General features: G+C 53.8%; 1 protein-coding gene across 2 annotated transcripts in view; it reads right to left on the bottom strand.

Moving 5' to 3' along the window:
* LOC123757021 (dynein axonemal heavy chain 6-like) overlaps positions 1 to 17,484 on the bottom strand; it is a 253,215-nt gene that overhangs the window by 117,498 nt on the left and 118,233 nt on the right. For both annotated transcript variants that reach the window (XM_069329440.1, XM_069329439.1), the window contains exons 29-33: positions 8,180 to 8,354; positions 3,159 to 3,325; positions 1,823 to 1,968; positions 1,082 to 1,421; positions 73 to 265 (exon numbers count right to left, since the gene is read on the bottom strand). In XM_069329440.1, the coding sequence (XP_069185541.1) occupies positions 73 to 265; positions 1,082 to 1,421; positions 1,823 to 1,968; positions 3,159 to 3,325; positions 8,180 to 8,354 (1,021 nt within the window). The remainder of the gene's footprint in view (positions 1 to 72; positions 266 to 1,081; positions 1,422 to 1,822; positions 1,969 to 3,158; positions 3,326 to 8,179; positions 8,355 to 17,484) is intronic.

Below are 17,484 nucleotides of genomic sequence, written 5' to 3'. Positions count from 1 at the left end.
TACCAGAGTGAGAGAGCGAGTGCTGACCTTCACTGCTATAATTATACCAAGAGTGAGAGAGCGAGTGCTGACCTTGATGATGTACTCGCAGGTGGAGGAGGACGGGTGCGGGAGAGCCATGAGGACACAGTGCCTGAGGAGGGTGGTGGGGAGGTGGTGGTCCGGGGTGGCCGGGCAGGAGAGTGCCAGGAGCGGCACCACACGCTGCAGAAGGTACCTCCTGCCGGAGACGGGGCACACTACCTCCCCACACTCCACCATGTGTCTGCACGCAAGCGGGGCATTATTACCTTAATTTCATCTTGCACTATTGCATTCAACTTCATTTGTTGATATGAAATTTTACAATACACACAATTGGTACTTCTCTAATTAAAACAATCTTGCTTACTATTTGATCAACATTAATTATATTTTTATGAACTCAAATAATTTATCACCAGAATGTTTCACTCAAATATTTTTTTATTTATGGGTACTAAACTAGACCTCCGATGGTGTGCATTAGGCCTTGGATGGTTAGGTTAATTTTATTAACAACAAATACAAAACCTTTTCCGTTTGTTTAAATTCAAGAGCACCAATTTCTGCTATTTCTAACTATCCATTACGTCGATATATGTACGGTGGTCCACGCCGTTACTATAAGTACTAACTAAACAAGTGGATGTGCTGATGATGTGAAGGCTACTAACTAATATTATCTTGAAGAAATACATTTGATGAGCAAATATAATGCAATGTGGGACTGGACAGACAGGTAAATATTAGATACATTAGTATACCAATTATTTGTACTTTTCTGAAAAAAAAATTATTCTAGAAGGAAATTTTTGCAATAATGAACTGAACCATAAGACATTATAAACTCCGATATGAAGAAATAGAGTCTGGGAATACAAATCTGCAGTGAATGAAGACACTGTCAATGAAGGTGAGAGTTGCTTCTAGGAACGCCTGTATTTCCTAGGCCTAACATGAAGTTGATTGATGTATTCCCCTCCCATAACAAAATAAGCAAATGCTTCATACATAAAAACAAAAACCTATGAATTATTTTAATTAAAAAAAAAAGTATTACCTGAAAGCTTCCCAAATAGTTCCGACGACGCCGGTGACATGAAGCTGGAGGTGGACATCCTCCAGCAGGAGGAGGGAAAAGCCCTCGTCCCCAGGGGCCAGTGCCTGCAACACCCCTTCCCCGTGAGCTGGTGACCGGTCACCTCCCCACCTGTTACCCTCACTCACTCTGGGCGAGTCTTGCGGCCGGTGAGTGTCAAGTGGACACGGCAGAAGAGAACTCATCATGCAGGAGAAGAGGTCCTCGGCGGTTGAGAGAGGGCTACACCGGAACCTGATGACGCGGGTCGCAGGCGCCATGTTCCGTTCAAACATGTCCAGAAAGGTGCTTAACCCATACCCTGCCACGGACCAAAATTATTTATATAACCACCATTGCCGCAGATAAACACGTGTATTCTGCTACAAAAAAATAATGGACTAAAATATTACAAATGAAATATAGATTTGTCAAATGTTTCCATATCTGTTCATGTTTGATGTCTTCCCTCGTCTGGAAGACAACATATTAAGCGTTTTTAAATCATTTTTGTTAATGAAATTTTCAAATCTGAACTTTGTTATGTATAATCTTATTGCCATGCAAACTATTTATCAAATGTTACCTGCCAAAGTTAAATGTTTAAATCATAAATAACAACTAGACAAGCACTTTAAGTAAGGTTTCGATCTTGACACTTAACAACTAAACTATCACTTAACACTCACAAATAACATCATAGTTTTCACATGGAAGACTGACCAGATTTCGAGTAGATAAGCAAGGGACAGGCGGCGTCCAGCAACTGCGGCAGGAGGCTCAGCCCCGCCTGGACCTCCGGCACGGCCACCACCCGCCCCCCATAGTCCAGGAAAGCGTCGGAGGGCGCGGGGCTCCTCGAGTCTAGTCTGTGTGGGGCAATTGAGAACACTATCATTGCAGCAGGCGCGGGAGCTCCTTAAATCCAGCCTAAATGGGAATGGTGGAAGACTTTCATTGTAGGTAAAACAGAAGCAGACAGCTTGAGACAGCGCGCGCGGGTCAAGCCAATGACAGACTGTGAAGTGTACCAGGTAGTAACTTGCTGAGGAAGACTTGACAGCTGATTACTTTAGGCACGAGTATGATAAACATTTATTTGTCGGGGCAAATATGGAACACAGGAGTTTGTTGGGGATACAAGAGAGAACTTTGTTTTGAAGATGGGTGAAACAGGTTTACTGGGAAATTAGAGAAGGCAAAGTTTGTTTTCCCACCCTTGAGTATATATAGTTACTGTGCTTGTATATTTAGATATTATTTTGGGAGCCCTTTCACGTTACCTAGCTGGGAACACCACCTCACTGGGAGCACCACCTGGCTGAGAGCACCACCTGGCTGGGAGCACCACCTGGCTGAGAGCACCACCTGGCTGAGAGCACCACCTGGCTGGGAGCACCACCTGGCTGGGAGCACCACCTGGCTGGGAGCACCACCTGGCTGGGAGCACCACCTGGCTGCTGCAGCACCACCTGGCTGGGAGCACCACCTGGCTGGGAGCACCACCTGGCTGGGAGCACCACCTGGCTGGGAGCACCACCTGGCTGCTGCAGCACCACCTGGCTGCTGCAGCACCACCTGGCTGCTGCAGCACCACCTGGCTGCTGCAGCACCACCTGGCTGGGAGCACCACCTGGCTGCTGCAGCACCACCTGGCTGGGAGCACCACCTGGCTGCTGCAGCATCACCTGGCTGGGAGCACCACCTGGCTGGGAGCACCACCTGGCTGGGAGCACCACCTGGCTGCTGCAGCACCACCTGGCTGGGAGCACCACCTGGCTGCTGCAGCACCACCTGGCTGGGAGCACCACCTGGCTGCTGCAGCACCACCTGGCTGGGAGCACCACCTGGCTGCTGCAGCACCACCTGGCTGGGAGCACCACCTGGCTGCTGCAGCATCACCTGGCTGGGAGCACCACCTGGCTGGGAGCACCACCTGGCTGCTGCAGCACCACCTGGCTGGGAGCACCACCTGGCTGCTGCAGTACCACCTGGCTGGGAGCACCACCTGGCTGCTGCAGCACCACCTGGCTGGGAGCACCACCTGGCTGAGAATTACCTGGCAGGAGTGTAGGCACCGTCTCTGGCGTCCTGATGGAGGTGGGGGTACATGGAGGTGTGGAGGAGGTCGAGCACCTGCGTCATGGCCTCCAGCACGTCGAGGAGGGGCGTGGTGGGGGTGACGCGCCCCTCCGTCAGGCGACACACGCACCCACCAACACACATCTGCAACACCCACATCAGAAACACCTCACCAACACAGTAACACTTGGATATACAAGACTGGACGGTATGTCAAGTTTCACGAGTCACTTAAATCTCTGGTAGTTGTTCATTTATTATGCATTAATTAGAAGGTAGAGCGACGGTCGGGGACCAGGGAGCAGAGTGGGTGGTGGGTGTCGGGGACCAGGGAGCAGAGTGGGTGGTGGGTGTAGGGGACCAGGGAGCAGAGTGGGTGGTGGGTGTAGGGGACCAGGGAGCAGAGTGGGTGGTGGGTGTCGGGGACCAGGGAGCAGAGTGGGTGGTGGGTGTCGGGGACCAGGGAGCAGAGTGGGTGGTGGGTGTAGGGGACCAGGGAGCAGAGTGGGTGGTGGGTGTAGGGGACCAGGGAGCAGAGTGGGTGGTGGGTGTCGGGGACCAGGGAGCAGAGTGGGTGGTGAGTGTCAGGGACCAGGGAGCAGAGTAGGGTGGTGAGTGTCAGGGACCAGGGAGCAGAGTGGGTGGTGAGTGTCAGGGACCAGGGAGCAGAGTAGGGTGGTGAGTGTCAGGGACCAGGGAGCAGAGTGGGTGGTGAGTGTCAGGGAACAGGGAGCAGAGTGGGTGGTGAGTGTCAGGGACCAGGAGGCAGAGCCCAGCAGGAATGTGGTGGCCGGGACTCAACAAACACAAGCTCAGACCGTCAAGTGAGTGTTTCAATAAAATTATTCCTCGTCCCACCTGCTCACTTACTCACAAAGCTAAAGAAAACAAACGTTTCATGAAATATTTTGTGCTCACCAAGGGGAGGGGGCTGCAGGGTGGGGAGGGGAGGGGGCTGCAGGGTGGGGAGGGGAGGGGAGGGGGCTGCAGGGTGGGGCGGGGTGGGGACGGGGCTGCAGGGTGGGGAGGGGAGGGGGCAACAGGGTGGGGAGGGGTGGGGACGGGGCTGCAGGGTGGGGTGGGGAGGGGGCTGCAGGGTGGGGTGGGGAGGGGGCTGCAGGGTGGGGGGGAGGGGGCTGCAGGGTGGGGAGGGGTGGGGACGGGGCTGCAGGGTGGGGTGGGGAGGGGGCTGCAGGGTGGGGGGGAGGGGGCTGCAGGGTGGGGAGGGGTGGGGACGGGGCTGCAGGGTGGGGTGGGGAGGGGGCTGCAGGGTGGGGTGGGGAGGAGGCTGCAGGGTGGGGTGGGGAGGGGGCTGCAGGGTGGGGTGGGGAGGGGGCTGCAGGGTGGGGTGGGGAGGGGGCTGCAGGGTGGGGCGGGGAGGGGGCTGCAGGGTGGGGCGGGGAGGGGGCTGCAGGGTGGGGTGGGGAGGGGGCTGCAGGGTGGGGTGGGGAGGGGGCTGCAGGGTGGGGTGGGGAGGGGGCTGCAGGGTGGGGTGGGGAGGGGGCTGCAGGGTGGGGTGGGGAGGGGGCTGCAGGGTGGGGCGGGGAGGGGGCTGTAGGGTGGGGCGGGGAGGGGGCTGTAGGGTGGGGCGGGGAGGGGGCTGTAGGGTGGGGCGGGGAGGGGGCTGCAGGATGGGGCGGGGAGGGGGCTGCAGGGTTGGGAGGGGGCTGCAGGGTGGGGCAGGGAGGGGGGCTGTAAGTAATTATCAATAGAAGGCACCAAACCGGGAAGGCTATGTAGCACCATCAAATGTGCGGGATAATCAGAGGGCGCTAAATATCACCAAGGATGCCAATACGAGAACAGAAACGCATAAAGCGAATGATATCAAAAGTATCCGAGTCGCCAAGAATTCTATCGCGGAACAAACGACAGCGGGGGAGAGTCGGAAAGCAAGACACACGCTCGTCCTGGAAGTCAGGACATTCAACAAGGATATGCACGACTGTAAGAGGGACAATGCAATTTGGACAATAAGGAGCAAGGCGGCGCTATATTAAGTGACTGAGTTAAACGGGTATGGCCAACACGTAACCTTGCCAGAGCCGTTTCCCACTGCCGGTTACGGTGGCAGGAGGAAGGCCACTGGGACACACGACTCTTAAGAGTACGCAGTTTGTTACCAGTAACAGAAGACCAACAACTCTGCCATCGGGCAAGGATGGAGGCATGAATAACTGGGTAAAAGTCGGAATAAGGAATACCTTTACAGGAGATGGGACAAGTGCGGATAGCTTCTTTAGCGGCAGCATCCGCACGGTCATTTAAAGAGCCACCAACATGGCTGGGAACCCAGCTAAATGCAACTGACTTAAATTTACTGGAGATAAGAAACAGCCAATGTTGAATCTCGATGACCACCGGGTGGACAAGATTAAAGGACCCTAAAGCCATGAGAGCACTACGAGAGTCAACTCCCACCATGAAGGAAGCTTGACACCAGGAAAGCAGGAGACGAAGAGTATAGAGAATAGCATAAAGTTCTGCTGTGAAGATGCTAGCCTCCGGAGGAAGGCGACACATATAAGTGTGGTCAGGAAAAACAACAGAGTATCCCACACCGTCAGCAGACTTAGACCCATCGGTGAAGATGGGAACGGAGTGGGAGTGAGAAGAAAAGTGCTCAAGGAAGAGGCGTTTCAGAACTGTAGGAGGGGTAAAAGCTTTAGTGATGCGGGTCAGAGAAGTACAAAATTTGGGAAGAGGGACCCTCCACGGGGGCAAGGAGGGAACAATACAAGGAGAAACATTGGTAATACGAACCGAAAGAGAATCTCGTAAGCGAGACAAACGGACAGAAAAAGGGAGGTGGTGAAGAGGAACAGGAACTACAGGAGGGGTAAAAGTCAAAGCACGATAGAGGCGAGAGTGAGGATGCTGTAAGGATCGCGCAAGATAGCAGACTGTAGCGATCACGGTGGTCCTGGAGAGACAGAAAGCCAGTGTCAGCGTACAAGCTGAGGGTAGGAGTTGAACGAAAAGCACCTGAGCTGAGGCGCAACCCAGTATGGTGCAAAGGATCAAGACGGCGAAGAGTAGAAGAAGGAGAAGCAGAAGAGTATGCAGGGCAACCATAATCGAGTTTAGACAAGACGAGAGAGGAAGGCAAATAGAGGAGCGTGCGTCTATCCGCTCCAAAAGAAGTATGGGACAAAACCTTAAGTAGGTTAAGGGCCTTAGAGCACTCAACACGGAGGTAAGAGACATGAAGCAACCAAGACAAACGAGTGTCAAGGAATAACCCCAAAAGCTTCGTGGAATCTTTGTACTCAAGGGGATGACCATAAAGTGACAAAGAGGGACGAAGAACTACCCGCTTCCGAGTAAAAGTCATGGCACAAGTCTTCAAGTAGAGAACTTGAAGCCATGATTGGTGGCCCAGGATGACACGGCATCAATCGCAAGTTGAAGCCGCCGTTGAAGGAGAAGCGAATCATCACCCCGACAGCAAAGAGTAAGATCGTCAACATAAAGAGCGGAGACAATGCCAGAAGGAAGGGAGGAAAGAAGACCATTCAGGGCAACCAGAAAAATAGTACTACTAAGAACACTTCTTTGGGGCACACCTTCATACTGCCGAAAAGAGGCAGAGAGAGTGGTACCAAGCATGACTCGAAAGGTACGACGAGACAGAAAGCTTTGCAGGAAGAGAGGGAGATTACCACGAAGACCAAAAGAACGAAGTTGGGACAGAATATGGTATCTCCAAGTCGTTTCATAAGCCTTTTCCAGGTCAAAAAGGACAGGAACAACGGAGGTCGTCGCAGCAAAAGCAGCACAAATATAGACCTCCAAGTTCACCAGGACATCAGTCCTGGTGAACTTGGCAGTCGCAGTCATGCTGCGGCACTTGCGAAAACCAAATTGAGAAGGAGAGACGTGGTGATGGTGTTCCAAGAACCACATCAGACAGGCATTTACCATACGCTCAAACAGCTTACAAAACACAACTCGTGAGAGCAATAGGGCGGAAGTCCTTGGGGAACGTACCGAGAGACCCTGGTTTCCGAATAGGGAGTACAACGACATCGAGCCAGTCCTCAGAGACGGACGTCGACTCCCAGACCTGGTTATACAGTCTCAGTAAATACTGAGACGTGCACGGAGGGAAATAGTGAAGCATCTCACAATGAACGTCATCCGAGCCCGCCGCCGTAGATCCGCATAGGGCCAGGGCAGACTGAAGCTCAGAAAGAGAGAAAGAATCGTTATAGGGAAGGCTGAGATGAGTGTGGAAATCTAAAGGATAAGATTCAAGAACAGGCTTACGAAGAAGGAAGGATTGAGGAAGATGAGAACCAGAGCTAACAGAAGAAAAGTGGGAACCCAGTTCGGTCGCGACCTGCACTGGATCCGCCACAAGAGTACCACAGAGGTGGAGAACCGGCGAGACATCTGGAACGAACTTGCCCCCAATCTTGCGGATCTTCCAGATCTGCGGTAGAGGAGTATCGGACGTAATGGTGGAAACATAAGATTTCCAACTCTCACGTTTAGCTGTACGGATGGCCCTTCGGGCCACCGCACTCGCCTTCTGAAACAAAGTAAAAGAATCAGCCGTCTGCCGGCGGCGGTGTTTCTACCAGGCTGCACGCTTACAGCGGATAGCCCGAGCACAGTCCACATTCCACCAGGGAACGCACTTCCGCGTGCCCCGGGAGGAAGAGCGAGGGATAGAGCTGAGGGCAGCGTTGAAGACAGTGTCATGAAAAAGAAGGAGGGCGCGAGGAAGAGGAAGAGGCAGAGAGGAGAGGTCAGAGAGAGTAGCACGGAGGGTGAATAGTGTGTGAGAGTGTGTGAGTGTGTGTGTGAGTGTGTGTGTGTGTGAGTGTGTGAGTGTGTGAGTGAGTGAGTGAGTGAGTGAGTGAGTGAGTGAGTGAGTGAGTGAGTGAGTGAGTGAGTGAGTGAGTGAGTGAGTGAGTGAGTGAGTGAGTGAGTGAGTGAGTCTGTGTGTGTCTGTGTGTCAGTCTGTGTCTGTGCGTGTGCACAAGAACTGACCAGAGAGGTGGGTGGAAGGTGTAGGTTGAGAAGGCCCTGGGCGAGGGTGGAGCGGGCCTCGGCCGCCTCCTGAGGGCGTCGAAGAAGAGGAATGCTGCGGGCGAGGCGACGAACTGCCTCACCAGCAGCAGCCTCCACACCCATCGCCTCACTCTTCAACACTAGCACTGGGCACCTGCCTCAACATACAACATTATTAATTACAGCAATATATTACATATATACTATATTCCTTAAGTTATTACTTACAAATAAATTTATAAATATTGCTGAAGGCTTCATTACTGCCTTCAGTAATTATGGTAAAAAATTGATTTAAACTATAACAAGAAATTCATGCCATAAGGTAAAGAGTGATTGTGACTTGCAACACCAGACATGTGTGTGTGTATATATATATATGTGTGTGTGTGTGTGTGTGTGTGTGTGTGTGTGTGTGTGTGTGTGTGTGTGTGTGTGTGTGTGTGTGTGTGTGTGTGTGTATATATGTATGGGTATAAAGTATATATCTTGAGGTTATCTTCGAGATGATTTCGGGGCTTTTTAGTGTCCCCGCGGCCCGGTCCTCGACCAGGCCTCCACCCCCAGGAAGCAGCCCGTGACAGCTGACTAACTCCCAGGTACCTATTTTACTGCTAGGTAACAGGGGCATAGGGTGAAAGAAACTCTGCCCAGTGTTTCTCGCCGGCGCCTGGGATCGAACCCAGGACCACAGGATCACAAGTCGAGTGTGCTGTCCGCTCGGCCGACCGGCTCCTCTATGGAAGCTGAACAGAATTACATTTCACCTTTGTGAATGTACATTAATGACACTATGTAAAAGACACAACAAACACTTTATGTAGGGCATACGTAAATCTGTGTATCTATGTATTTACATATGTAGGTTAGCTTAGCATTTTAAAAGCACCGAATCACCTTCTGTGGTTGAGTGTTCAATAAACCCTTGAACTATATGTTTAACACTTCTCTAACCCTGTCCATGGAGGACAGAAGAAAATGTATATATGCTGGTTAGCATTGTAAATGTGTGGCCACGTCTGTGGTAGAAAATAATAATATATGTAAAAAAATAACACCCGGCAGAGGGCTGGTGTAACACTGGCTTACAACACCCGGCAGAGGGCTGGTGTAACACAGGCTTACAACACCCGGCAGAGGGCTGGTGTAACACTGGCTTACAACACCCGGCAGAGGGCTGGTGTAACACAGGCTTACAACACCTGGCAGAGGGCTGGTGTAACACAGGCTTACAACACCCGGCAGAGGGCTGGTGTAACACTGGCTTACAACACCCGGCAGAGGGCTGGTGTAACACAGGCTTACAACACCCGGCAGAGGGCTGGTGTAACACAGGCTTACAACACCCGGCAGAGGGCTGGTGTAACACTGGCTTACAACACCTGGCAGAGGGCTGGTGTAACACTGGCTTACAACACCCGGCAGAGGGCTGGTGTAACACAGGCTTACAACACCCGGCAGAGGGCTGGTGTAACACTGGCTTACAACACCTGGCAGAGGGCTGGGGTAACACCCGGCAGAGGGCTGGTGTAACACAGGCTTACAACACCCGGCAGAGGGCTGGTGTAACACTGGCTTACAACACCCGGCAGAGGGCTGGTGTAACACTGGCTTACAACACCCGGCAGAGGGCTGGTGTAACACTGGCTTACAACACCCGGCAGAGGGCTGGTGTAACACAGGCTTACAACACCCGGCAGAGGGCTGGTGTAACACAGGCTTACAACACCCGGCAGAGGGCTGGTGTAACACTGGCTTACAACACCTGGCAGAGGGCTGGTGTAACACTGGCTTACAACACCCGGCAGAGGGCTGGTGTAACACTGGCTTACAACACCCGGCAGAGGGCTGGTGTAACACTGGCTTACAACACCCGGCAGAGGGCTGGTGTAACACTGGCTTACAACACCCGGCAGAGGGCTGGTGTAACACAGGCTTACAACACCCGGCAGAGGGCTGGTGTAACACTGGCTTACAACACCCGGCAGAGGGCTGGTGTAACACTGGCTTACAACACCCGGCAGAGGGCTGGTGTAACACTGGCTTACAACACCCGGCAGAGGGCTGGTGTAACACTGGCTTACAACACCAGGCAGAGGGCTGGTGTAACACTGGCTTACAACACCCGGCAGAGGGCTGGTGTAACACAGGCTTACAACACCCGGCAGAGGGCTGGTGTAACACTGGCTTACAACACCTGGCAGAGGGCTGGGGTAACACCCGGCAGAGGGCTGGTGTAACACAGGCTTACAACACCCGGCAGAGGGCTGGTGTAACACTGGCTTACAACACCCGGCAGAGGGCTGGTGTAACACTGGCTTACAACACCCGGCAGAGGGCTGGTGTAACACTGGCTTACAACACCCGGCAGAGGGCTGGTGTAACACAGGCTTACAACACCCGGCAGAGGGCTGGTGTAACACAGGCTTACAACACCCGGCAGAGGGCTGGTGTAACACTGGCTTACAACACCTGGCAGAGGGCTGGTGTAACACTGGCTTACAACACCCGGCAGAGGGCTGGTGTAACACAGGCTTACAACACCCGGCAGAGGGCTGGTGTAACACTGGCTTACAACACCCGGCAGAGGGCTGGTGTAACACTGGCTTACAACACCTGGCAGAGGGCTGGTGTAACACTGGCTTACAACACCTGGCAGAGGGCTGGTGTAACACTGGCTTACAACACCCGGCAGAGGGCTGGTGTAACACTGGCTTACAACACCCGGCAGAGGGCTGGTGTAACACTGGCTTACAACACCCGGCAGAGGGCTGGTGTAACACTGGCTTACAACACCTGGCAGAGGGCTGGTGTAACACTGGCTTACAACACCCGGCAGAGGGCTGGTGTAACACTGGCTTACAACACCCGGCAGAGGGCTGGTGTAACACTGGCTTACAACACCTGGCAGAGGGCTGGTGTAACACTGGCTTACAACACCTGGCAGAGGGCTGGTGTAACACAGGCTTACAACACCTGGCAGAGGGCTGGTGTAACACTGGCTTACAACACCCGGCAGAGGGCTGGTGTAACACTGGCTTACAACACCCGGCAGAGGGCTGGTGTAACACTGGCTTACAACACCCGGCAGAGGGCTGGTGTAACACTGGCTTACAACACCCGGCAGAGGGCTGGTGTAACACTGGCTTACAACACCCGGCAGAGGGCTGGTGTAACACTGGCTTACAACACCCGGCAGAGGGCTGGTGTAACACTGGCTTACAACACCCGGCAGAGGGCTGGTGTAACACTGGCTTACAACACCCGGCAGAGGGCTGGTGTAACACTGGCTTACAACACCCGGCAGAGGGCTGGTGTAACACTGGCTTACAACACCCGGGAGAGGGCTGGTGTAACACTGGCTTACAACACCCGGCAGAGGGCTGGTGTAACACTGGCTTACAACACCCGGCAGAGGGCTGGTGTAACACTGGCTTACAACACCCGGCAGAGGGCTGGTGTAACACTGGCTTACAACACCCGGCAGAGGGCTGGTGTAACACTGGCTTACAACACCCGGCAGAGGGCTGGTGTAACACTGGCTTACAACACCCGGCAGAGGGCTGGTGTAACACTGGCTTACAACACCCGGCAGAGGGCTGGTGTAACACTGGCTTACAACACCTGGCAGAGGGCTGGGGTAACACCCGGCAGAGGGCTGGTGTAACACAGGCTTACAACACCCGGCAGAGGGCTGGTGTAACACTGGCTTACAACACCCGGCAGAGGGCTGGTGTAACACTGGCTTACAACACCTGGCAGAGGGCTGGGGTAACACCCGGCAGAGGGCTGGTGTAACACAGGCTTACAACACCCGGCAGAGGGCTGGTGTAACACTGGCTTACAACACCTGGCAGAGGGCTGGTGTAACACTGGCTTACAACACCCGGCAGAGGGCTGGTGTAACACTGGCTTACAACACCCGGCAGAGGGCTGGTGTAACACTGGCTTACAACACCCGGCAGAGGGCTGGTGTAACACTGGCTTACAACACCCGGCAGAGGGCTGGTGTAACACTGGCTTACAACACCCGGCAGAGGGCTGGTGTAACACTGGCTTACAACACCTGGCAGAGGGCTGGGGTAACACCCGGCAGAGGGCTGGTGTAACACAGGCTTACAACACCCGGCAGAGGGCTGGTGTAACACTGGCTTACAACACCCGGCAGAGGGCTGGTGTAACACTGGCTTACAACACCTGGCAGAGGGCTGGGGTAACACCCGGCAGAGGGCTGGTGTAACACAGGCTTACAACACCCGGCAGAGGGCTGGTGTAACACTGGCTTACAACACCCGGCAGAGGGCTGGTGTAACACTGGCTTACAACACCTGGCAGAGGGCTGGTGTAACACTGGCTTACAACACCTGGCAGAGGGCTGGTGTAACACTGGCTTACAACACCCGGCAGAGGGCTGGTGTAACACTGGCTTACAACACCCGGCAGAGGGCTGGTGTAACACTGGCTTACAACACCCGGCAGAGGGCTGGTGTAACACTGGCTTACAACACCCGGCAGAGGGCTGGTGTAACACTGGCTTACAACACCTGGCAGAGGGCTGGTGTAACACTGGCTTACAACACCCGGCAGAGGGCTGGTGTAACACTGGCTTACAACACCTGGCAGAGGGCTGGTGTAACACTGGCTTACAACACCTGGCAGAGGGCTGGTGTAACACTGGCTTACAACACCCGGCAGAGGGCTGGTGTAACACTGGCTTACAACACCCGGCAGAGGGCTGGTGTAACACTGGCTTACAACACCCGGCAGAGGGCTGGTGTAACACTGGCTTACAACACCTGGCAGAGGGCTGGTGTAACACTGGCTTACAACACCCTGGCAGAGGGCTGGTGTAACACTGGCTTACAACACCCGGCAGAGGGCTGGTGTAACACTGGCTTACAACACCCGGCAGAGGGCTGGTGTAACACTGGCTTACAACACCTGGCAGAGGGCTGGTGTAACACTGGCTTACAACACCCGGCAGAGGGCTGGTGTAACACTGGCTTACAACACCCGGCAGAGGGCTGGTGTAACACTGGCTTACAACACCTGGCAGAGGGCTGGTGTAACACTGGCTTACAACACCCGGCAGAGGGCTGGTGTAACACTGGCTTACAACACCCGGCAGAGGGCTGGTGTAACACTGGCTTACAACACCTGGCAGAGGGCTGGTGTAACACTGGCTTACAACACCCGGCAGAGGGCTGGTGTAACACTGGCTTACAACACCCGGCAGAGGGCTGGTGTAACACTGGCTTACAACACCTGGCAGAGGGCTGGTGTAACACTGGCTTACAACACCCGGCAGAGGGCTGGTGTAACACTGGCTTACAACACCCGGCAGAGGGCTGGTGTAACACTGGCTTACAACACCTGGCAGAGGGCTGGTGTAACACTGGCTTACAACACCCGGCAGAGGGCTGGTGTAACACTGGCTTACAACACCTGGCAGAGGGCTGGTGTAACACTGGCTTACAACACCCGGCAGAGGGCTGGTGTAACACTGGCTTACAACACCTGGCAGAGGGCTGGTGTAACACTGGCTTACAACACCCGGCAGAGGGCTGGTGTAACACTGGCTTACAACACCCGGCAGAGGGCTGGTGTAACACTGGCTTACAACACCTGGCAGAGGGCTGGTGTAACACTGGCTTACAACACCCGGCAGAGGGCTGGTGTAACACTGGCTTACAACACCCGGCAGAGGGCTGCTGGTGTAACACTGGCTTACAACACCCGGCAGAGGGCTGGTGTAACACTGGCTTACAACACCCGGCAGAGGGCTGGTGTAACACTGGCTTACAACACCTGGCAGAGGGCTGGTGTAACACTGGCTTACAACACCCGGCAGAGGGCTGGTGTAACACTGGCTTACAACACCTGGCAGAGGGCTGGTGTAACACTGGCTTACAACACCTGGCAGAGGGCTGGTGTAACACTGGCTTACAACACCTGGCAGAGGGCTGGTGTAACACTGGCTTACAACACCTGGCAGAGGGCTGGTGTAACACTGGCTTACAACACCCGGCAGAGGGCTGGTGTAACACTGGCTTACAACACCCGGCAGAGGGCTGGTGTAACACTGGCTTACAACACCCGGCAGAGGGCTGCTGGTGTAACACTGGCTTACAACACCCGGGAGAGGGCTGGTGTAACACTGGCTTACAACACCCGGCAGAGGGCTGGTGTAACACTGGCTTACAACACCCGGCAGAGGGCTGCTGGTGTAACACTGGCTTACAACACCCGGCAGAGGGCTGGTGTAACACTGGCTTACAACACCCGGCAGAGGGCTGGTGTAACACTGGCTTACAACACCCGGCAGAGGGCTGGTGTAACACTGGCTTACAACACCCGGCAGAGGGCTGCTGGTGTAACACTGGCTTACAACACCCGGCAGAGGGCTGGTGTAACACTGGCTTACAACACCCGGCAGAGGGCTGGTGTAACACTGGCTTACAACACCTGGCAGAGGGCTGGTGTAACACTGGCTTACAACACCCGGCAGAGGGCTGGTGTAACACTGGCTTACAACACCTGGCAGAGGGCTGGTGTAACACTGGCTTACAACACCTGGCAGAGGGCTGGTGTAACACTGGCTTACAACACCTGGCAGAGGGCTGGTGTAACACTGGCTTACAACACCCGGCAGAGGGCTGGTGTAACACTGGCTTACAACACCCGGCAGAGGGCTGGTGTAACACTGGCTTACAACACCCGGCAGAGGGCTGCTGGTGTAACACTGGCTTACAACACCCGGGAGAGGGCTGGTGTAACACTGGCTTACAACACCCGGCAGAGGGCTGGTGTAACACTGGCTTACAACACCCGGCAGAGGGCTGCTGGTGTAACACTGGCTTACAACACCCGGCAGAGGGCTGGTGTAACACTGGCTTACAACACCCGGCAGAGGGCTGGTGTAACACTGGCTTACAACACCCGGCAGAGGGCTGGTGTAACACTGGCTTACAACACCCGGCAGAGGGCTGCTGGTGTAACACTGGCTTACAACACCCGGCAGAGGGCTGGTGTAACACTGGCTTACAACACCCGGCAGAGGGCTGGTGTAACACTGGCTTACAACACCCGGCAGAGGGCTGGTGTAACACTGGCTTACAACACCCGGCAGAGGGCTGGTGTAACACTGGCTTACAACACCTGGCAGAGGGCTGCTGGTGTAACACTGGCTTACAACACCCGGCAGAGGGCTGGTGTAACACTGGCTTACAGCACCAGGCAGAGGGCTGGTGTAACACTGGCTTACAACACCAGGCAGAGGGCTGGTGTAACACTGGCTTACAACACCAGGCAGAGGGCTGGTGTAACACTGGCTTACAACACCAGGCAGAGGGCTGGGGTAACACTGGCTTACAACACCAGGCAGAGGGCTGTGGTAAGTAATTATCAAAAGTCACCAAGCCGGGAAGGATATGTAGCACTATCAAATGTGCGGAAAAATCATAGAATGCTAAATATCACCAAGGGTGCCAATATAAAAACAAAAGCGCATAAGGCTAACGATAACAAAGGTATCCGAGTCGCCAAGGATACTATGGAGAGGCAAGTGACCTCGAGGGACGGCCGGAAAGCAAGACATACGCTCGTTCTGGAAGTCAGGACATTCAAGACATGCACTACTGTAAGAGGGACAATGCAGTTTGGACAATAAGGAACAGGGCGGCGCTCCATTAAGTGTCCGAATTAAACGTGTATGGCCAATAAGTAACCTCCCCAGAGCCGTTTCCCACCGTCGGTTACGGTGGTAGGAGGAAGGCCCACAGGGACACACGTACTCTTAAGAGCATGCAGTTTTTTACCAGTAAACAGAAGACCAACGACCCTGCCAACAGGCAAGGATTGAGAATTGAATAACTGGAGTAGAAGTCGAAATAAGGAATACCTTTACAGGAGATGGGACAAGTGCGGATTGCCTTGTTCATGGCGGGTGTCTGCACACTCATTTATAGACACCAATATGACTGGGAACTCGGCAAAACTCCACTGTCATAAATCTGCTGGAAATAAGAAACAGCCAATTTTGAATTTTGACGACCACAGGATGGACAGGATTAAATGAGGGCACTGCGAGAGTCAACTACAATCACAAAGGAGGACTGACAGCAAGAAAGCAGTAGACGGAGAGCAGAGAGAATAGCATAAAGTTCCTTCACTACACCTTCCATTATTGATATGATAATATTACAATCGGAGCTGCAGCTAATACCCTCTCACTGTGACAATCTATATCCATTCTATAGTACGGCAACCAAAACTGAACTGCATAATCTAAATGGGGCCTAACCAGAGCAAGATATAGCTGAAGAACAACACCAGGTGTCTTGTTCCTAATGTTTCGATTAATAAATCCCAGTGTTCTATTTGCCCACCCCACCCATGTATATGAGTGGGATTGGGTGGTTATAAATAGGAGCTGCCTCATATGGGCCAATAGGCCTTCTGCAGTTACCTTTACAATTATGTTCTTAGCATCAACATGACCAAGATGAAAATACTTAGTCCATAAGAACATAAGAACATAAGAACAAAGGTAACTGCAGAAGGCCTATTGGCCCATACGAGGCAGCTCCTATTCTATAACCACCCAATCCCACTCATATACTTGTCCAACCCGTGCTTGAAACAATCGAGGGACCCCACCTCCACAATGTTACGCGGCAATTGGTTCCACAAATCAACAACCCTGTTACTGAACCAGTATTTACCCAAGTCTTTCCTAAATCTAAACTTATCCAATTTATACCCATTGTTTCATGTAGCAGGACCAAAGAACGCTTGGAATGTATTAGACCCAGAAGGAATCGAGCCAGTGAGTAGGTAATAGCGCTGAGCACCCCCAGATAGAAGGGGGTAAAAGGTACAGTTGTTACAACGAGAGATGGAGCCAGCCACTGATGAGGTGGTCAACACTGGGGGGGGGGGGGGGGTCTTGAGCCTCGACCCTGCCACAGAGAGAGGTAGTGGGTGGGTTGCTCCCCATCCATTTCTGCTCACAAGTGGGTGGGGAGCAGAGGGGGGGTAGTCGGGAGAGTCAGAGCAGCAGCTTAGTCTGGGCCCAATGTAGTGGGGGCTACAAAGCCCGGCCTTCCATCTTAGCCCGTCTCAAGGGATCTGGTCGCTCACCCCACGAGCCTGGGTAAGAGAAGTCGGTTCAGTTTCCATACAGCATTAATTCCAAAAGTCTGGGTCTTGGAGCCAAGGGATACCACCTACCAGGACAGCCAGGAAGGCCGAGCGCTGGCCAATGCCGGAAGGGGTGCATCGTC

This window comes from Procambarus clarkii, chromosome 22, assembly GCF_040958095.1.
Source record: "Procambarus clarkii isolate CNS0578487 chromosome 22, FALCON_Pclarkii_2.0, whole genome shotgun sequence".
NCBI lineage: Eukaryota > Metazoa > Arthropoda > Malacostraca > Decapoda > Cambaridae > Procambarus > Procambarus clarkii.
This window is presented reverse-complemented; position numbering and strand designations above follow the sequence as displayed.